The sequence below is a fragment of the Stegostoma tigrinum genome, chromosome 27 (assembly GCF_030684315.1).
Source record: "Stegostoma tigrinum isolate sSteTig4 chromosome 27, sSteTig4.hap1, whole genome shotgun sequence".
Taxonomy (NCBI): Eukaryota; Metazoa; Chordata; class Chondrichthyes; order Orectolobiformes; family Stegostomatidae; genus Stegostoma; species Stegostoma tigrinum.
In genome coordinates, this window is record NC_081380.1 from 47,547,913 (window position 1) to 47,571,024 (window position 23,112).

The 23,112-nt window shown below is 42.0% G+C and overlaps 1 protein-coding gene across 2 annotated transcripts in view; it reads left to right on the forward strand.

Moving 5' to 3' along the window:
- The window catches only part of LOC125464514 (unconventional myosin-Ic-like), a 145,125-nt gene that overhangs the window by 37,351 nt on the left and 84,662 nt on the right, over positions 1-23,112 (forward strand). The window contains exon 1 of one of the 2 annotated variants that reach the window (XM_048556948.2): positions 16,636-16,752. The exons of the other annotated variant lie outside the window; for it this stretch is intronic. Within the exon in view, the coding sequence (XP_048412905.1) occupies positions 16,732-16,752 (21 nt within the window). The 5' untranslated portion in view covers positions 16,636-16,731. Of the gene's footprint in view, positions 1-16,635; positions 16,753-23,112 lie in introns of those variants that run through there. 2 annotated transcript variants of the gene reach the window in all.

Here is a 23,112-nt window from a genome sequence, read left to right on the forward strand (position 1 = left end):
GGGTGTATAATCTTCTGTGTATTATATACGAAATTAAATGTGCCTCCCTACTGAAATTTATAGGCATTGAGATTGAAGATTGTTGGCACTCAACTAACTTTCCACCATCCATAGATAGTAGGAACTGCAGATGCTGGAGAATCTGAGATAACAAGGTGTGGAGCTGGATGAACACAGCAGGCCAAGCAGCATCAGAGGAGCAGGAAAGCTGATGTTGGGGCCTAGACCCTTTTTCTGAAGAAGGGTCCAGGCCCGAAACATCAGCTTTCCTGCTCCTAAGATGCTGCTTGGCCTGCTGTGTTCATCCAGCTCCACACCTTAATATCTCTTTCCTCCATCCATGTCTGTTTTGGCCTTGGTGCTATCCAGTATTTTGCCCTTTGTAGCAGACTTAGTTTATTGGCATTTGTTGGAGGGTCAGCGCTGAGGGAGCGTTGCACCATTGGAGGGTCAGCACTGAGGGAATACCACACGGTCGGTGGGTCAGCGCTGAGGGAATGCCACACGGTTGGAGGGTCAGTGCTGAGGGAATGCCACACGGTCGGAGGGTCAGTGCTGAGGGAGTGCTGCCCGTTCCATTGGTTTATTTAGTTGTTCAAGATCTCACTGTTTTATATGCAACAAGTAATTTTTCCAGGTGTCTTTGACAATATTCTTTTCTGTTCAAATCACAAAAAGCTGTGAACTGGTAATTCATCCCAGTGATGTTAATGGGATCTTATAGTCACAATTCATTGCAGTCTTTTGCTGGATGCTGATTGCTGTCAGGTTACAAAGAAATACAAACGCAGTGCTTCTCCCACACCTTGTCCTCTTGCAACTCCATTGCTGGTTGAGTTACTGTAAAGGGCAGTGATACATCAGTTGTTCTGTTATTGGACCGTACCTGGGATTTTGTGTTGTCCCCAGTAGGCTGGTTTATTTACAGAAGAGATAATTATAAAAATGAATTGGCAGTTTTCTCCTTTGATCCGTACATTTTACTGCGTCTGGCGCCAATGGTCCTGATTGAAGTCCAAGGTCGTTAATTCCTTATGATTCAATGAATTTCTTAATATGGCTAGTGGAATTTGGAGTTTGTGGAGCTTTAGTATTTCACAACTACCCACAGCTCAATATTCACAGCCAGCGGCCATGCTGGAGGGCAATTTCGTGTTCCTCACACTCTTAGTATGGACTTACAACATTATTTCACAACAATCATTTGTTAACTAACCCCAGCCTGTCCCTGTCCCTGAATTGGGAGTGTTTGATGAGAACAATGTGGAGGACGCTTCACCCTGTATCTACCCATGTGCTGTACCTGTCCTGGGAATTTATGATGGGGGCAGTGTAGAGGGAGATTTATCCTGTATTCAACCCCATGCTGTCTCCATCCAGACATTCTAGGAGTCAAAATCTGGGTGCAAAGCATTGATTTCCCCTGCACTGACAACATTGACTGTGAGTGTTTAATCTTGTTTCGTCTGTGTTTGTAGCATTTTGGACTTCAACGATATATCTTTCTATTCCTGACCACGAGGTTGATTAAACCCTTTTGTGTGGAGGATGTTGATATGAACTTGGCAGATGGTTTGTTTTGATGCAGTAGGGAGTGATTCTGGACTAATTGTCTTCTGAAAGTCTTGTTTGAAATGTTATTACTGAATATCCTTTTAGCAATATAGTAGAAGCTGACGTCACGGTTAGCAAGGAGATGTTGTGAATACAAAATGTTTTTGCATTGTTGGACCTGCTGAAAGTATTAATTTACCTGCTGTACCTGGATCATGTTTGTCATGGCACCTTTCTTCCCGTACCTCATTTGCTCGGCAAGCAACCTGACTGGGTGTATTTTAAGATAATAAAGTGTGAAGCTGGATGAACACAGCAGGCCAAGCAGCATCTCAGGAGCACAAAAGCTGACGTTTCGGGCCTAGACCCTTCATCAGAGAGGGGGATGGGGTGAGGGTTCTGGAATAAATAGGGAGAGAGGGGGAGGCGGACCGAAGATGGAGAGAAAAGAAGATAGGTGGAGAGGAGAGTATAGGTGGGGAGGTAGGGAGGGGATAGGTCAGTCCGGGGAAGACGGACAGGTCAAGGAGGTGGGATGAGGAAATGGAGGTGCGGCTTGAGGTGGTATGCTTGGCCTGCTGTGTTCATCCAGCTTCACACTTTGTTACCACCTACAACTTCCTCTGCAAGCCACTTATCATCCTGACTTGGAAATATATAGCTGTTCCTTGTGTGTCACTGGGTTAAAATCCTGGTATTCCCTCCCTAACAGTATTGTGGGTCCACCTACAGCACATGGACTGCAGCAGTTCAAGAAGGCATCTCAACACCACCTTTTCAAGGGCAACTAGAAATGAACAATAAATGCGAGCCCAGTCATCAACACTCATGTCCCACAAACAAATTTGAAAAAGTGCTATTAAAATGCAGGTCTTCACTCCTTTGCGAAGCATTTGTTGTTCCTCTGTGTTGCTTTAAGTCTGGAGTGAGAACACACTGCTGTCTTGCAGAATTCAGTTTGTAGGCAGCTGAATCCAGTATGCCCCCACCCAGTCATTGTGTAAATGTCACAGTTAAAAGATTTGCATCAGGCCCCACTGATGAATAAATCCTCCATCAGTGTGTTGTTAGCAGTCTGAAACACCTGACAATACCAACTGTGATTAAAACTTTATAGATCCTCAAACATTATAAAAACACCAGAAACCTATTCCATGATTCAAATAACAGTTTCAGATCAAAAACACTTGACCTATTTCAGTGCAGTTCCGGTAACAACATCCATAATATTCAGAAGCAGACCTTTAAGAATATGAGATTATACCTCTGGAAAGTGTTGCTTGGTATGAACACCTGCAATGGGAAATGTTCAGCCCAACTTAGTCTCTGACCAGTCAGCTTAAAAAACTTTGATTTATGTTGCATATCGCAGAATCTGAGCATTCTGTCACAATGCCCTCTCTGCTATTCTCTCTGTGGGGGAGGTGCAAATAAAGTTGTTCAATGAGACTGTAGCTGAGTACGAATTAGTCCTATTCGGAGCAATACATAACAATCTACATTCAAATGTGATAATACAGAGCTGTGAGCGAGATTTGGAATTCTGGTGGGAATATGTAGTTGAGGTAGAAAATCATTCTTGATCTTATGCAATGGTGGAGCAAGCCCAAAAGACCCAATGCCTTTTCCTGCTCCTGCTTAAGTACCAAGTCCCTACTCATTGGAAGGTGCAATGGTGATGGAGCAAATGGGGGAGAGACAGAAAAATACAAAACAATGAGGGTAGAGATGAGAAGTGGGGATCTAGCAGACTTTTGTCTTGAGCCTTGTGAATGGAATTCTGAAAAACCCCGGGTCTGAACATCAAATAGATACTGAACAAAGTGAAAAAGCGAGAGAAAGAGCGGGGGGGAGACCGGGGCTTTGCAAACGTTAATTATTAACCCTTTGCTTTTTCACAGTAAGCTGTATATCAGCTACTTACAAGGATAGGTCAAACAAAACACATTAAGTCAATATAAGAACCATCAAATATTAAAATACACCCAGTGATAATGGGAACTGCAGATGCTGGAGAATCCAAGATAACAAAGTGTGGGCTCCATCCCCGCCTCTTTGACTTGTCTGTCTCCTCTCCACCTATCGTCTCCTCTGTCTACCTTCTGTCCGCCTCCCCCTCTCTCCCTATTTATTTCAAAACCCCCTTCCCCTCCCCCTCTCTGATGAAGAGTCTAGGCCCGAAACGTCAGTTTCTCTGCTCCTGTGATGCTGCCTGGCCTGCTGTGTTCATCCAGCTCTACACCTTGTTATCTTAGATGGAAGTGGTCATGGGTTTGAAAGGTGCTGTCTGAGGATCTTTAGTGAATTTCTGCAGTGTGTCTTGTAGATGGTGCACACTGCTCCTACTGAGCGTAGGTGGCGGAGGGAGTGGATGCTTGTGGATGTTGTGCCAATCAAGCGGGTTGTTTTGACCTGGACGGTGTCAAGCTTCTTGAGTGTTGTTGGAGCTGCACCCATCCAGGCAAGTGGGGAGTATTCCATCACACTCCTGACTTGTGCCTTGTAGATGATTGATAGCCTTTGAGGAGTCAGGAGGTGAGATACACGCCACAGTATTCCTAGTTTCTGACCTGTTGTAGCCACTGTTTTTATACGGAAAGTAAAGTTGAGTTTCTGGTCAATGGTAACCCCTAGGATATTGATAGTGAGGGATTGGTAATACTGTTGAATGTCAAGAGATGGTGGTTAGATTGTCTCTTATTTGTGATGGTCATAGTTTGGTATTTGTGTTACTTATCAGAATGTCCGAACTGTTACCATGAGACTGTAAGACATAGGAGCAGAAATTAGGCCATTCAGCCCATTGAGTCTGCTCCATCATTCAATCATGGCTGATAAGTTCCTCAATCCCATTCTCCTGCTTTCTCCCTGTAACTCTTGATCCCGTTGACAGCCAAGAACCGATCTATCTCAGTCTTAAATATACTCAGTAACCTGACCTTCACAGCCTTCTGTGACAGTGAATTCCACAGATTCACCACTCTCCAGCTGAAGAAGTTTCACCATATCTCTGTTCTAAAGGGTCTTCTGTTTACTCTAAGGCTTTGCCCTTGGGTTTTAGTGTCTCCTGCCATAGGAAACATCTTCCCAATGTCCACACTGTCCAGACTGTTCAGTATTCTGTAAGTTTCAATTAGATCCCCTCTCATTCTCCTAACCTCAATCAACTCGGGATCCAGAGTCCTCAAAAGTTCCTGAAATGTTAATCCAATTCCGGGGTCATTCTCCTGAACCCCCTCTGGACCACTGCAGGGCCAGTACATCCTTCCTGAGGCATGGGGCCCAAAATTACGCACCATGCTCTCAATGTGATCTGACCAAAGCTTTATAAAGCCTCAGAAGTACATCCCTGCTTATCTATTTCAGTCCTATCAAAGTAAATGGCAACATTGTATTTACCTTCCTAACTACTGACTCAACCTGCAAGTTTATCTTAAGAGCATCCTGGACTAGGACACCTAAGTCCCTTTGCACTTCAGGTTTCTGAATTTTTTCCCCTTTTTGAAAATAGACTGTGCCTCTATTCTTCCTACCAAAGTGCATGACTTCACATTTTCCCACATTGTATTCCATCTGCCACTTCTTTGCCCACTCTCCTAACCTGTCTAAATCCTTCTGCAGCCTCCCCATCTCCTCCAATACTACCTGTCCCTCCACTTTGTATCACTGGCAAACCTAACCTCAGTTCCTTCATCTAGATCATTAATGTATAAAGTGAAAAGTTGTGGGCCCAACACCAACCCTTGTGGAACACCCCTAGTCATTGGCTGCCATCCTGAGAAAGACCCTTTTATCCCCACTCTCTGCTTTCTGCCAGACAGCCAATCTCCTATCCATGCTAGCACCTTGCCTCTAAAACCATGGGCTGTTTTCTTACTCAGCAGTATCCTGTGCAGTACCTTGTCAAAGGCCTTCTAGATGTCCAGGTAGATAACATCCATTGGCTCTACTTCGCCTAACTTGCTGATTACCTCTTCAAAGAATTCTAACAGATTTGTCAGGTATGAAACTCTGCTGACTTTGCCCTATATTACCATAGACGTGCAACTGCTTATAAATCTCATGCTTCACAACAGACTCCACAATCTTACCAACAACCAGACTAGTCCACCTGTAATTTCCCATCTTGTGCCTTACTCTCTTCTTAAACGGGTTTGGGTGGGGGGGTGGGGGGGAGGGGCAAGGGAGCCGTGTTGTATTAATGATTTTTCCAGTCCTCTGAGATCCTCCCTGATTCCAGTGATTCCTGAAAGGTCATTGCTAATGCCTCCACTATCTCTTCAGATATCTCCTTCGGAACCCTGGGGTGTAGTTAATCTCGTCCAGGTGATTTATCCACCTTCAGACCTTTTTCTAGCACCTTCTCCTTGGTGATAGTCACCATACTCACCTCGGCCCGCCCCAACTCTCTTGAATGTTTGGATATTGCTCATGCCTTCCACCATGAAGACTGTTGCAAAGTACTTATTCAGTTTCTCAGCCATTTCTTTGTTCCTGTTACAATACTTGCTCCTTGTCTCTCTGAACTTCTGTAGGAGCAATTTATCTAATTCTCTTTCCACCTTCTCGTCTAAAGTTTATAAAAATAAGTTGTTAAAACCTATTACTTACTTCAATTTGAAGAAATGAAGGTCTTTATTAAAGTAATGTGAGTACAGGACCCTGCACTCACGAGAGGTGAACTCATTGAAAATTTCATCTGAAGACCAGACTCTGTATAATTGTTAGTTCCTTCTTGCCATCTTTTCCTCACTAATTCGATCTGTTCCATGCCCCTAGAGCCTATGGTTGGCTGTTTATTGAATTGTGCCTTGTGTGTGCCTGCTGCTTGAGTGTATGGCTTTCAGTAGATTTAATCCCTTCGACTCCCACTCGGCATGTGGCGGGGAAAGCCTTATTCTTGTGTTTTTGGCCATGGCCAGCATTTGACCTTGAGAACATAAAACATAGAACAGCATAGCACAGTACAGGCCCTTTAGCCCACAATGTTGTGCCAAACTTCTACTCTAAACCTAAGGTCTATCTAACCTCCATCCCTACCTTATACTATTATCCATATGCCTATCTAATAGCCGCTTAAATGCTCTAATGAGGCCGATTGCACTCTCCTCTCTGGCAATGTATTCCACACCCCTACCACACTCTGAATAAAGAATCTCCTTCTGATGACTCCCCTGTGTCTACCTCCACTCACTTTAAAACTATGCCCCCTCGTAATAACTACCTCCACCCTAGGAGAGTTTGTGTGTCAGGATGTGTTCAGTTTCCAGAATGGAATTTAAACTGGGGAGACAGTGAATTTGTCTTTGGTATGAATAAAAACAAAGACAAAAGAGTGTTGGCTGAAGTGAAATTTACAAAAGGCAGAATGTGGGAGACCAGTCAGGAAAGCCTTGGTCAAGTCTAGAGGTAATAAAGGTACCAAGGAAGGTTTCAGTAGCAAATAAATGGGGAGAGAGGAGTGGAGTTGCCGGGGTGGTGTGGAGATGGTGGTGGATGGTCTTGGTGATTGTATAATTTGTCATTGTCAGATATTTACCTCTTGAAGTGTGGCACTAATTTTGCAAGCAGTTTGCTTCAGTCTCAGTTCCCAAGTCTTTAATTCTTTTTCTCACTTTTCTTTTAAATACTTCATGCTTCAATCACTTAATAATTCAGTACTTGCAATAATCCTCTCAAGAAATTCCCAAAACTGCCCTCTCAGCTACAGTTTAAACTGTTTACATCTTATAACTGATTCCTCAAAAAATCTTCCCTAATTTAGTCAAATAATTTTAAAATTTTCAATTCAAGTCCCTTTTGCCTGCTTTGCTGTAGGAGAGAGAATTTCCATATTTCAGGTTTCTCCATCTTACAGCGTGAACTGTTGCTCAACTGACTTTCTATCCTCAGTGCTACATTTCCTCCTCGATCATCTCTTTGAACTTTTGAATCTCGTGAACATCTGATGAATCCCTGCTGAAAATCCACACATTGCAAACATTCCATTCTCTTCAACAATCAACCACCTCCTTCAAACTTGTTAAATGGAAAATACAGTTCTTTTTAAATAAATGTGTCAAATGGGAACTCAGAAGAATTGTTTTATTAAAGCAAAAAGATATTTCAATGGCATCACGTAGGCAGAAAATGAGATAAAGGTGATGTGGTGAGTCAGGAAGCAGGAATTAGAAGAGGGATCACATTTAAAACATGATCAGGAGTGACAGGATGTTATGATTGAGGGAAGTGAGTAGGATAGGAGATCTGAGATCCTCGGCAACCTTGGGAGAGGCCATGACATTGATATGATCTTGGCCATGATATTCCATCCAGGAAACTGAACACATCCTGACACACAAACTGAATTTGCAGGCTTTGGGAGAAAGGTCAAATGCTGACTATGGTCAAAGACATAAGAACATGGTATTTCCCCACACTTCAAAGCGGGAGAGTCAAAGCGTGTGAATCCACTAAAGGCCACACATTCAAGCTGAAAGATCATACAAAGCATTCCTAAAACCTATACTGGTGACTGTTCAAGAAGCATTTGATCTTAAAATTCTCATCCTTATTTTCAAATATTTGTAGATCACATCTTTTCCTATCTCTGGAATCTCCATTGGAATCTCCTTCAGTCCTTCATGATATTTACTGTTCTCTAATTCTGCCCTTTTGACCATTCCTGATTTTAATCACTCCACTATTGGTGGCCTTGCCTTTAGCCTGAGTCTCAAGATCTGAAATTTCCATTCTGAGGAAGGGTCACTGGAACCGAAACATTAACTCTGTTTATTCCATCACAGATGCTGCCAGACCTGCTGAGCTTTTCCAGCAACTTTGTTTTTGCTTTGAAATTTCCTTTCTAAATCTCTGCTGCACCTATTGTTCTCCCCTTAAGATGTTTCTTCAGATAATGGCTTTTTGCTATGCCATTGAACATGTACCATATAATCCTTCATAAGGCTCAAATTTTGTTTCAATGATAAACACCCCTTTCATAGCATCTTGGATATTTTACTATTTTGTTGAAATAGACAAACACAGGACCATGGGGAGAGAGCATGGCAGTGGGATTAGTTTGGGGATTCATTGCTGGGGGAGAGAGCAGAGCAGTGGGATTAGTTTCGGGATTCATACAGGACTATGGGAAGAGAGCAGGGCAGTGGGATTAGGTTGAGATTGATAACAGTAATAATGTTTAAAACTATAGTCTCTAACATAAATCATGTGAGGTTCTTCAGAGGAACATTGAGAAAAGTGACATTAAGGTGCACCTCTGTACGCAGTAAGATTCCATAAACAGCAATGTGATAATGATCAGACAATCTGTTTTTGGAATGATGAATGAGGAATTAATGTTGGTCCTAGATCACCAGTGAAAACTCCTCTGCACCTCGTTTTGGTCTCATTGATATCTGTATCCTTCTGAGGTGGTGGACCTTGGTTTAATGTCTCATTAGAAAGATAGTGCCGCACTGGGGAAGGCTTTCAGCAGCAGAGAAGCTGAGGGCAGATCTAGAGTTGATTTTATGTTAAAGAAGTGAAATCAGTAATCTAAGTAATGGTTTAGATGGACGGTCAGCGCTCATCTCAGAATTACAATGAGGTTTCGCACAGTCTGAATTAGTATCAGACAGTTTCCAGTGACACAGATGGAACCAGGAGCCGAAGAGCAGAGGCATTAGTAGGGATGAAAACATTACCTTCAGTCCTCTTAAAATTCTAGAGCTACAGGGAATAAGTGGGGCAGTCTAGTCAGTTTGTAATTCATCAAGCATTTTTGGACTAATTCCTATTTAAACTGCATAAAGTGCAGGAGGATGCAGATGTTGCAGTAACTATGCAGTTATCCAGGAGTCTCATCTGTCAACCTGTACATGTGTAAATGGAAGACTGTGCATATCTGTGTCAGTAATTTATTGTTTGATGCATTCTGAGTCTGTTGTGGCCACCATGGGCAAAATACACCTTACTTATGTTATATGCCTTTTGTGTCACATTTAAATCATCATCCTGTTGTGGACTCCATCTGTGTCAGGCCAGAATGCATCATACCCCACCCTGGTACAACAGAGAGCTTTGGCTGCTTCTCAGAGTTCATCCACACAATAATGTGGAAGTTTCACAGAGTTACTATTCCACTTTACTGACACTCCACTCCCAACACTGGAATCAGATTCTTGTGGACTATTTCCCATTACTAATCTTTCAGGATGTCCCATCTTGCCTTTGACATTCTTTGGTGACTAATTTCCTGACTGACGAACTATTTTAATAATTTCTGGCTATATGTCAGTATCCGGTGTAAGGAGACATCCACTTGAGGAATATCCTTTTCTACCTAGTCTCAGTGTATATGTGGAACTGTTGGTTAAGGGAGCTGAATGAGACTTTACTGAGCCTAGCCAAGGCACCCTGTTAAATGGGGATTTGTATATCAGAATTACTGAACTCACAGGATAGAAACTAGGGACACTTATGAATATGGAGGAGGGAACATTGACTCTCTTTCTTTAACACACTGTCACAATTGCAGAAAATATTTTTATTTCTTAGAACAGATCGTTATCACCCTTCAATTAAAATGTAATTCACTAGAAAATGATGCAGTTAATTATCAAGGTTTTTGTGAGTGAAAAAACAATTTTGTGACCTGCTAATCCTGAGAAAAATAATAAAAGTGCACCAGTAAGCATGCACAAGTAGGGTAAAGAATTTAAAAGGAAAGACGGTGGGTGTCTAGTGTGAACAGGAAAATAAAAGCACAGGTAGTATAAAAGTTCTTAGAGTCATAGAACATGGAAATGCACCCTTCAATCCAACTCGTCTGCGCTGACCAGACATCCAATCTGATCTAGTCCCATTTGTCAGCATTTGGCCCACTTCCCTCTAAACCTTTCCTATTCATAGACCCATCAGATGCCTTTTAAATATTATAATTGTAGCAGCCTCCACCACTTCCTCTGGCAGCTCATTCCATACATGCACCACTCTCTGCATTAAAAAATTACCCTTCAGGTCCCCTCTCAACTTAAACCTATGCTCTCTAGTTTTGGACTCCCCCCTCCCTAGGAAAAAGACATTGGCTCTTCACCCTATCTGTGCCCCACATGATTTTATAAACCTCTATAAGGTCACCCCTCAGCCTCTGATGTCCCAGGGGAAAAAAGCCCCAGCCTATTCAGCCTCTCTCTATAGCTCAAACCCTCCAGCCCTAGCAGTACCGTTGTAAATCTTTCCTGCACTCTTTCAAGTTTAACAACATCCTTCCTGTGGAAGGAACACCAGAATTGTATGTAGTTTTCTAAAACTGGCCTCACCAAAGTCCTGTACAGCCACAACATCACACGCCATCTCCTGTATTCAGTGATCTGTATTTAGCCATGATTGAATGGTGGAGCAGACTCGATGGGCTGAAATAGCCTAATTTCTGCTAATTTTTTATGGTCTTATGGTCTTCTGCTCTGACCAATGGAGGCAAGCATACCAAATGCCTTCCTCACCATCCTGTCTACTTGCAATTCCACTTTCAAGGAACTATCCACCTGCACCTCTAGGTCTTTTTGTTCTGTGAAACTCCACAGGGCTCTACCTTTAAGTGTATAAGACCTACCCTGGTTTGCTTTACCAAAATGCAACACCTCCCTTGCTTAATAATAAAGTGTGAAGCTGGATGAACACAGCAGGCCAAGCAGCATCTCAGGAGCACAAAAGCTGACGTTTCAGGCCTAGACCCTTCATCAGAGAGGGGGATGGGGTGAGGGTTCTGGAATAAATAGGGAGAGAGGGGGAGGTGGACCGAAGATGAAGAGAAAAGAAGATAGGTGGACAAGAGAGTTGCAGTGGGAGAGAGATTCCCTGAGGTTGGTCCGGAGGGAGGAGGGTAACTTCTTCAGGTTAGGCATCCCTGGAAGAGGCTTCGCAGTGAGGTTAAAATTGCATCAGAGATAATGGGAACTGCAGATGCTGGAGAATCCAAGATAATAAAGTGTGAAGCTGGATGAACACAGCAGGCCAAGCAGCATCTCAGGAGCGCTGCTTGTCCTGCTGTGTTCATCCAGCTTCACACTTGATTATCTTGGATTCTCCAGCATCTGCAGTTCCCATTACCTCCCTTGCTTTGTGGGATTGAAATCTGAGGCCACAATTGTTCTCTTGTTTCTTCTCTAGTCATGAGATTTGTGCAATTCTCCATTCGGTGAATGATTGATTGATTGTTTTTCAGTTCTTTTTTTCACTGGGTGCTTCTTTTGAGAGTTGATAAAGTACAGAGAGAGAAAGAGAGAGAGAGTTCCAACTTTTGCTTACAAATCCATCATGCCAAGCGAGCCTCTGAAACGTAGTTCATATGTATATTCGTGAGTCTACCTCTCCTGTCTTTCCAAACTGAACTCTCCTTAGGCAACCTTTTAACTTCCAATACCCAAACTTATTGTACAAGTCTAAATGAACCAAGATGTGAATTTCCTGATACCGATTTAGTTGTCTGGCTGTGCAGTATTTGAAGGAAATGATAATTTCAGTGTAGGCAGGTTTTGTATATAGCTCTGTCTAGTTTCCCAAAGGTTGACTCAGTCTGTGGCCAGGTGATCATGCAGCCATTTTATGTCTGGAAAAAGTTCTTTATGAAAAAGTCCATAAAGGTGTTAGTTATTAAAAATTGAAGTAAAATGTGATTGAAGTAGAATATCAATAGTCATGACATTATAATAACACAATTAGAGAAAGATTTATTCTGTATCTACCCCCGTGCTGTATCTGTCCTGGGAGTGTTTGATAGTAACCATGTAGAGAGAGCTTCACTAAAACTACAACAACGTGTGTGTAGAGTCTGCCCCTGATCTGTGCTAAGGTTCTAGTTGAGCCAGAAAGGAAGCAGTCGATGATTGCTTCCAGAGAGAACATTCCAATCCGCTGTGCATTGCTCTCTAACATCAAGCTCAAAGCTTTAGAGCACAGGAAGAATGTGCTGGAACTGATTAAGTCTGTGCTCTGTGGGCTTAGCTATTTCCCCCAGTGCCTGCAGGAAAGCTGGGCGTTAGTCAGTGTTTTTCAACACGATTACAAAGCTGCATCCAGTTCATTATTCTAACCTGAACATTCTGTTCTATCCTGATAATTTAGTATGGAGCTCTGATGGCCATATTTTCTTTCTGCTGTGCTTGTAGCTTGTTTGTTTGTCTGAGTAATGATTATTATGTGTTTTTAGGAAGGGGTAAGAGTCGGGGGAAAGTGTACATAAACTGGGGATGAGATGGCAGTGACCTATGCACTGTTTTCTGCTAACAGGGGTCTCATTAGATGACCAGGTCATATTTTCTTTGAGCAGAGGAATTGCATTAAAGATGATTTTGATTATAATTTTGAAACTGCATGTTTCACTTTGAGTGAAACCATTTTGGGGATTCCAATTCCAAGTTTCATTTTAAATTGCTGACTCATTAACGAGCCTTTTTTTTTCTAGACTCCCTTTTGTTCTGTGATTTGAAAAGGTAAATATTCAGCTATTATAAATCAGTTATGAACTGTTTTGCATGAGTCTGTCAATAGTTTGACCTTTTATCTATTGTGTCAACACTTAATTATTTTTATTATCTTAATTATCTTTTTCTCTCTTTTGAATATTTTATCTTTAGCTTTTGCTTTTATCTTAAATCTCTTTTAAAATGAACTTTATTTTATTTAATTGAGAAACTGAGATTGGGTGCCAAGGAATGTGAGTTGGGGAAAGTTAAAGAGATTCAACTATGGAATGAGAGATAATGGGAACTGCAGATGCTGGAGAATTCGAGACAACAAAGTGTGGAGCTGGATGAACACAGCAGGCCAAGCAGCATCTTAGGAGCACAAAAGCTGATGTTTCGGGCCTAGAACATTTTCTGATGAACGTCAGCTTTTGTGCTCCTGAGATGCTGCTTGGCCTGCTGTGTTCATCCAGCCTCACACTTTGTTATCTCAGCTATGGAATGCCCAGCCTGAAGGGCCATCGGAAGCACATTCAATAATAACATTCAAAACAGAAATGGATAAGTATTGAAAAGAGGAAATTTATAGGATCATGCGAAAACAGGAGAGAGTGTTGATCTAATTAGATAACTCAGAGATTCAGCACAGACATGATAGGCTGAATGGTTGTACTATTGTGTGATTCTCAGGTGATTAGCTGTGGTCATAACTGGAAAAATTACTGTTGTTCACATCCCTAGCTGTGGATGAAGATGCATAGCTTGTTCCCAGGTTTTAACTAAAACTAGGTGTGTACAATGTACCTACAGGATAACCAGGAATGCCCTACCTCTGACAATATCTACTAAATGATAGTAGAAGATCTTAACACAAGTGTCCGAAGGCTTGGTCAAAGAGACGGGTAGAAGTAGCATCAAAGAGGAGATGGGGAGAGAATTGTAGAGTTTTGGCTAAAGGGACAGCTGTAACTGATGCATCAAGGAAGTGGAGATGTCTTTTTGTAATGAGAGTTTACAATATGATATTGAGCAGCTAGGGTTCCAAAGTAGAAGTAAATAGGGTGTTTCATTTTTCATTCTGTGAAGGTAACTTGCTTTTTGAAGGATCAGAAAATACATTTTTCTTACCAGTGGGTCAAAACAGCATTTCCAAAAATCATGTCACTTATGCTAAATGACTAGACAAGCTACCTGGTCAGATAATTTCCAAAGCAATTACTAAGTTGAGCTTTTACATCCTATAGAGAGCATTTTCAGTTCAGAAAAGTAAAAGGTCCATACCAACAGAAGAACAGTTTAGTTTTGGCAGTCTCTAGACCATCAGAGCTAGAAAGAAGTCCTCTAATATTCTTGTAGTTAAAGTGGACAGGTCTAAAAAGATCTCCAAGCTTTTCCTAGAGTTCTGTGAAGAAATGTCAGTCAGTTAACCAATGTCTTCCAGTGACATCGTAAAACAGAGGACAAGTATCTGGTGAACATATAGAAATTTGCCAAAGCATACACATGAGACCTCGTCAGTTGAGTAAGAAATTTTGAAGTGAAGTTTGGAAATAATACTTCACTGGAGTTGAACGTCTGTAAAGGATATTGCTGGGAACATGGTTAAATCTATATTAATGGTAAATTTATGGTATTTTTGGTATTTATGGTAAATTATGGTAAAATCCTTCCAGCATTTATTTCCATTTATTATAATAAACTTGTGTTTTTTTGTTAAAATAGGTTGCCGGCTTTTTTGAATGTGTTCAGTGATTGTATGTGGCAGTAACCGTATTATAAAAACAAAACTTCCGAATTAATGAGATAATGGGAACTGCAGATGCTGGAGAATTCCAAGATAATAAAATGTGAGGCTGGATGAACACAGCAGGCCAAGCAGCATCTCAGGAGCACTCTGATGAAGGGTCTAGGCCCGAAACGTCAGCTTTTGTGCTCCTGAGATGCTGCTTGGCCTGCTGTGTTCATCCAGCCTCACATTTTATTATTTCCGAATTAATGAGTCAGGTTTCACTATGGTATCTGACTTGTCCAATATTATCATCAGCTGGGATCATAACATCTGTCTATTGTATAAATAAGGGTTATAGTCTGTGCACTTGAATGGAAAATCTAACAAGGCATCTTTTTCTGCATTTATTGTATTTTATATAATGGCAGCAATCCTGAATATACAGTTGAATTTATGCATTAGGACGCATTGAAAGAGTGAGAGTTAATCTCAAGAGCATCTTCAATCTAAAGCAAAAACTTTGTGGAATCCCAACTCATAATGATACTGAAAGTGTCCAATTTATATTGGCTTGTCCCATTAATCATAATTACTGTGTAATTTGGGGTGAAAAACAGTCTTAAAATATTAACTGAAGAGAAATTAGAGTTTTTGTTGAGTTTTATGGCTTGATGGAGTTCCTGTTAACAGAACTCTTGGAAATTGTGATCTCTTTTTTAAAATCTGTACTCTGGCTGTGAGGATTAACAATAATGCAGCCGCAAGCCATCTCATTCATTGGAATTAACACCATCACCACCTCAATAAAACATGGAACAGATTATTCACAGTGAAATATTTCTGCTTCATACCTCAATTTTGAAAAACAGACATCAGGCAAAATGTTTGTTTGTATGGATGAAGTGCCATTCAGAAGATTATATTTACATTTAAAAATATCTGATTCTTGTTCAGAGAAAAGTAGGATCTGAATGACACATCGTCTCCTTCACTGACCTGCTACTCGCACCCTACCTTTTCTTGAGCAAGTATTTTGTATCTGTAAGATAAAGAGTATCTCAAAAATAGCAGACAATCATGTGGCAAAAGGGAAGGAGGAAGTTAAAACAATTGCAGTCACTGGAGAAAATGCATTTGGAAAACTAAAGGCCACCAAGTCCATTAGATCAGCTGATCTGCATCTTCCAGTTTTAAAAGAAAGGGCCTCAAAGACAGTGAACGTATTAGTTATAATCCTCCAACATTTCACAGACTCTCAAGAAGTTTTAGCAAATCGGAAAATCTGCCTCCTTCAGAAGGAGCCAGTAACAAAGAAGGAAATGATATGCCATTTACCTAACACCCACCATTGGGGAAAGTGCTGAAATCTATTTTTAAGGAGATTGTAGGCAGAACATTTATACAATCCTAATACAATCAGAGAAACTATGTTTGACAAATGCATTAAGGGTTTTTAACAAGCGGTTATGATTTGAGGGGAACCAATATATGGACTGTATTTGGACTTCTGAAAGGTATCTAATAAGATAGTTTGACATCTACCAGCCCCAAACCATCAGCCTTCAACTCACTCATCCTTTACTTTTCTTCTCAAGACTTGGTTGTTCTGCCTTTATAATGAAACACAAAGTTAGTATGTAGATATTGTAAATAATTAGGAATCTTAGTCTTTCCTGCAAATGGGGAATAGTGTATAAAAGAAAGTAAATCCAGCTACCCTTCAAGAGGGCATTGATGAGTCTGCATTTTGGGCCAAAAGTATCATTTTCGTCTCCTTATTTTATATTTCCATTGAAGACACTTCAGAGTGTGTTCACTTGGCTAATTCTGGGAAAGAATGGGGCTGCCTTATGGGGAAAGGCTGAGAAAACATACACACTTTCTGTCTCTTGTTTTCTTCAAAAGCTGTTACATTTCTGGAGTTTGACGGGGCTTGTCAACAGTTCTCCAGCGGATCCCTCTTTTGATGGCAGAGGTTAGGACTAGGAGATAACTTTCAAAATGAGGAGTCTCCCGCATAAGGTAAAGATGGACAGAAACTTTTTTTTTCTCTCTGGGTCTAAATGTTTGTGTCTCATTATCTCAGCAAGCAGTGGAGGCTGAGTTTGATTTTGGATTCACAACTGAGTCAATTTTTTTTCAGAGGGCCAGGCAGGAAAGTGGAGTTAAGTCCATAACCAAATCCATTTCCTACCCCCTCCCACTTTGATCAATCCTTACCTGCCCCTTCACCCTCCTGCGCCCCCTTCCCCTGTCCTCAATCCCCCCTCCACCTTCCTTCCAACCCCGCCTCCACCTTCCAGCCCCCTTGACCTTCAACCATCCCCTCCCCCTGACAATCTACTCACGCCCCTTCCACCATCCTTCCCTCCACAGTGACCCCCTTCACCTTCCCCCCGCCAACCTCTCACCCCACTTCCACACCCACACCCCCAACTCCCTGTCTTCCCCCCACCTTAGTTTTTTGTCCTTTTTTTCTATAAGGTCCCCCATCTTCTTGCCTTCACTTTGTGGATACTGTGTTAATGGTGCTATATAAACGCATGCTGTTGTTGTATCAAACTTGGCTTTCACAGTTTGTTGAATTGTACAGGAAGAGTTGATGAAACAGGCCATTGATTAGGCCATGTGCTGAGAGTGCTGTTATTGAAGGCGATGGTTTAGAGAGGGGCTCATGTGAGGCAGATTTTCAGTGGCTGTATTTGCAGGGAGGATGGGGCTGGTCCCTGTAGAATCCGTGCTTTCTTTTAAACAACTTTTTCTGAAGTCTCGAACTGATAATTGCGTACAGCCGTCTTTGTGACTGTTCAACTCTTCCTTATATGGACTCCCTGTCCTGCTGGCTGTGCTGTGTGTGCGAGAGGGAAAAAGTCCACTCCTGTGGAACGAGGTGAAGGGAGGGGGATGGGGCGGATAAATTGCATTTACACTGTGCTAACTTCAGCTGAGTAAAGTATTAAAATATTATATTCTGTTAATAGCTGCAATTGCTGCACCTTTCCTCGAACCAACTCCAAGTATTAAAATGTTTCTTTAGGTTGCATGGAGAGAATTTCACAAATGTTCCCATAAAAGGAAAATTTTTTCTACTTGAGTTGCTGTCCTGACTTTTTGTTTATAGTAACATGTCCACGACTCTGAGAAGGAGCTGCCGGAGGCTGTTAGCCTGAGGCCTGAAGTCTGTGGGTTCAGTTTTGAAATCTGGCCAAAGGGTGTGGCAATGGATCCTCACTCTAATCTCAGAGAATGAGGGAAAATCACAGTCAAAATTGTTAGCCAATGGGGCTGATGGTCACAGCCTGGACCAAGAGTACGGGAAAGGTGGCTTCAGCTGTGAACCACTCCACAGTGGAATAGCCTGGTGATGCTTTCAACTTGTGTTGCCGGTTTGATAAGATCCTGGAGACCAGTGACATGAACAAGACAGAGGAGGGGCAAGGCATAGTGAGATTTGCAAGATATCGTGTCGGAAAGTGAAGTGTAATTCGTTCTGGTGAACTCTCGCCCACATTTCAGCTTTGACTGAAATACTATAGCCTGTGAGCTAGGAATTCGGTACAGTTCAGTTTAGCTCTTTGCAATGAGCAACATTGCGAGATCTTGTTTGTCTCAGAGCCTTCTTTCATATGTTGTGTTGTGTCTGGGGAAAACTGCCTGATGTTGTAAATGCAGAGATAGAATATTAAACCCCTGATCTTAGAGCAATCCAGACACATGTGTGTCTCCTGGTCAGTGGTGTGAGCAACCCAGGACGAATAGTCAGCGGGAAGTGTTTAAAATCCTGGCACCTCAGTCACTGATCTAGCTCCTGGTATCCCTGTCTTAATGGAGGTGACAGCAGAATCACTGCCAATAGCACACTCATCACCCAGCAACTAACCAGAATGCGTGCTGCTTGCTCCTATAGGAGGTGGCCAACTCTGCATGGACATACGCCTGGAATTTGTCAAGTGACCTCCAACTGCCCAGTTGCGATGGGCCTTCTTCTGTCTCTCTGACTGATAGCTGCTCCTATGCTCCCTCCACTGCTCAGTCAATGTGTCCATTCTTCCACAGCCCGTCTTCCAAGCAATGGGAAAGGCCAACAGCATCTCCCCTTCTCAACAGAACAATCCTTGATTGCCATCCAGAGAGGGAAAAGCAGGAATACTTGAAAATACTAGTCATACTGGAGCTCTGTTTTGAAGTATATGAGACCGATCAGACCAGTATGTGTCATTTGCCAATTTTTTCCCTTCTGGCTGTTGAACAACTGTTCCCCCATCTCCAATATTTTGAAAACTGTATAAATAAATAGAATCTCAGAGGAAATGATATTTTTAAATTAGATTTGTCTACTTAATGTTGCTCTCAACAGTTTGCTGGAGATTAATCTTCAATTTTTGGAGGGTGATGACTGTAATTTGTTGAGTAGTTGATTCGAAAGCACAAGAACCACAAGAAGTTTGCAATGAATTCCAGCAGTGCTCAGTTGAAATGCTATCCTGTGATGTAAGGAGAAAAGAACTTACATTTATATAGCACCATTCATCACCTCGGAATATCCAGAAGCATTTTCCAGTTATTGAAGTGATTTGAGGTGTGCTTGCAGTTATAATGTCAGAAGCACAGCAGTCAGTGTGTGCATATCAAGGTCTCAGACCAACAATGCAATAATAACAGGATAACCCATTATAGTGATGTCGATTGAGGGATCAATAACAGCCAGCATCGAGGAGAATGTGCCTATTCTTCAAACTGTCCATGGAATTTGTCGTTTTGGACGAGAACCATTCTCTGACAAGAAGACGTAGGAGCAACATTGGGCCACTCGGCCTATTGAGTCTGCTCCACCATTTGATGAAGCCATGGCTGATCTGATAATCCTCAACTCCACTTTCCTGCCTTATTTCCCTAACCCATGATTCTCTTCCTAATTAAAATCGTCTATTTCCCTGTTGAATATATCAGGTATTTCTGAAATCTCAAATAAGATCTGATTTTAAAATTCACCTTTGTTTAAACAATAGTTTGCGAGGAGCTTCACCGCCCTGACGTGTTGAGTTGAGAGTCCGCTGTGGCTCAGTGAGCAGCATTCTCTTGTTCCTGCTCATTACTGCTCTGATTGATTGCCCTGCCCTAACATCTGTTTGTTCATCCAGACCTACATTTTCACTTCTGTCATTTGGGACCATCAATCCTCATGAATGTCACACTGCTTTCCCACATCTACATGAAGGATTCTGGTGGTTTATATGAATCTCTAATCTCTCAGGCACCGAGTTATATCACACCCTGCGTGTGGAATGACTCCTATAGAGAACATCATTTAATTGACCCAAGATGACTGGCTGACATTGATTTTGGTTTCTCAGTTTGAGATATTCTTAGGCCTCTGTGTGGATCTGAAACATAGCTTTCCCCACCCAGGTTTGGGTTATTAGCCAGCCTGCTGCTGCTCCTTGTATCTGAAAGATTTTGTGCCATGGGATATGTTAAAAGTCGCTGTTTGAAGCTGCACAGTCCAGGAGTTTCAGATTGGTGTTTGGACTCGCAGAGTAATACAGTACAGAAACAGGCCCTTTGGCCCAACGTGTCCACGCCAACCAGGTTTCATAAACAGAACTGGTCCCATTTACCCGTATCCCTCTAAACCTTTCCCAGCCATGACCTGTCCAAATGACTTTTAAATGTTGGAATTGTACCTGCCTCTGGCTCGTTCTATACACGTGCCACCCTCTGTATGAAAAAGTTGCCCCATGGCTCCCTTTTAAACATTTCCTCTCTCATCTTAAACCTATGCCATCTACTTTTGGACTCCCCTACTGTGGGGAGAAAGATCATTCGTTAGTCTCCAGGGGAAAAAGTCCCAGTCTATCCAGCCTCTTCTTATAACTCTCATTCTCCAGTCTCAGTAACATCCTTGTAATCTTTTCTGAACGCTTTCCAGTTTAATAACATGCTTCCTACAGCAGGCCAACCAGAATGTATGAAGTACTCCAAATGGGTCCTTACCAATGTCTTGTACAGCTGTAACATGACTCCTGTATTCAACACTCTGTCTGATGAAAATATGCTTGCCAAATGCGGCCTTCACCGCTCTGTCTACCTATGACACCACTTTCAAGTAGAGAACTGTATTCCGTTCAGGCACCTCCAGCTTCTCACTGCCATGTCAGCTGAGACTTACCAGCCAAATGTCTTTCAGATGGGTAATGAAGTTGAGAGATCAAGCCCCACTCCAGAAACATGAACACATAATCCAGACTCAGCATACTGAGGGAGTTCTGCACTGCCTAAGGTAAAATAAACTCAGCAGGTCTGGCAGTATCTGTGCAGAGAAAAATCCAAAATGACTCTTCTTTGAAACTGCACAGCCTAAGGTTCTGTCTTTCAAATGTTAACCCAAGGTCTAGCATGGACATGATTGACTGGAAGTGGAGCCCAGTCACCTTTCTCAGTTTCACTCTCCTGTTGGCTGGATGGAAATTATCCCATGGCACCATCTACAAGGGAAGTAGGCAAATTCTCTTTTTTATCTCTGTGGGGAGTGTCCTGACCGGACGTTAGATGCCTTCAAGGCAGAAGTCAACAAATTCTTGATCTCACAAGGAATCAAGGGCTATGGGGAGAGTGCAGGGAAGTGGGGTTGAAATGCCCATCAGCCATGATTTAAATGGCGGAGTGGACTTGATGGGCTGAATGGCCTTACTTCCACTCCTATGTCTTATGGTCTCCAGTGTATATCCCTTGGTGGTGTTGCAGCATTATCACTGCACTCGTAATCCTGAAGCCCAGGCTAATGCTCTAGGTACATATGTTTGATGATGAAATTAAAGTCAATAAATACAATCTGTAAGTAAAATCTTGTCTAATGGTGACCCAATTGTCAGTCGTCATCTGATACTCATCTGGTTTACTCATGGCCAATAGGGAAGAAAATCTGCTCGTCTGGCCATGTGACTCCAGACCCACAGCAAAGTGGTCAACTGTAAATGGCCGAGCTGGCTACTCAACTCAAAGCAATAGAATTCCCAAACAATATTTTCCTGGCCAGCAACGTCCACATCTTATGAAAAGATAATGACAAATAAAATCAATATCCGTAAAAGAGATCATCTATTCATTATCTCATTGCTGTTTATGGCAATGTTATGTGCTCAAGTTCACTGTTGGATTTCCTGAATTACAGCAGTGGTTACACTTCAAAGAACTTTACCGATTGTAGAGTGCTTTGGGATGTCCTGAGGTTGTAAAAGGTGCTATAGAAATGCAAGTCACTGTTTCACAATACATTTAGTAGATGGGTTGATGTTAGAGCAACCCAGTTTATGCTGTTTGTCTCTAAATCTGTTCCTATTCACTGCTGGCTGAGAGATGGGTTATTGTTTTGTGTGCTGCAGCCATCACAAGACCGACTGACTGACTGCTTTATATTTATTGTGCTGGTGATTTGTTTGGGAATGGAAGACATCATTAGCATCGGGCATGAGAGAGCCATTGTCTGACAAACTATGGCCCAATCAGACTGGGCATTGAGGCCCATTGTCCACCAGCGTGAGCTCAGTGAGGCTGTGCATCAAGAGTTCTACACTCAGTGATAACTCAGCCTGATGTTCCTCATTACTTTTGGATTATATTAAACGTCACATGATCATTGATCGTTTTCACATCTACACTAAGAATGTTTGCGAAGGTATTTAAAACTTATAAACTATTTTCTTGGTTTAATGTCTGGGGGTTCACAGCATTTGTGAAATTGAAATGTTGGTTTCTTGACCGATCTCTTGCACTGTGACCTTGCAACCTCTCTGTGAATCTCAGCTCATCATGCCTTGCATCCAAGATCTGACAGTGATGTTAACCTGGGGTTGCTGATTTGTTTTAGCCTTGATTGACTCTGGGTGCAGATGTTTCTAACTGGACTTTCAGGGGCAGTCATGTAATTGCCTCCCTGGATGGACTGTTCAGATCCAGTACAGAACAAGCTTTAATTGTCATCACACATTCATGGACTGAACTAATTACCTGGGATGCGTTACCGACTTAACAGAAACTCTAAGACTACACAGTGCAGGAGGTGCTGGCCTCACAATTTTGTTGGGAAAGCCCATTGATTATAGACCGTGATGTGGAGGTCCCTGTGTAGCAATGGCATGGACAAGGTCAGAAATCACATGACACCAGATTATTGTCCAACAAGTTAATTTGAAAACACTAGCTTTCGAAGCATTGCTCATTCCTCAGGTGTAGTAAGAGAGGAGATACAAAGGCACAGAATTTATGAGTAAAAGATCAGAGGATCATACAACCGATGTGAACGTATTGAATAAACCAAAAATGGCTGGCTGACTCCCACCTGTGAAATCTTTAATCAGTTAGAAAGGAAATGCAAGTTTCCAT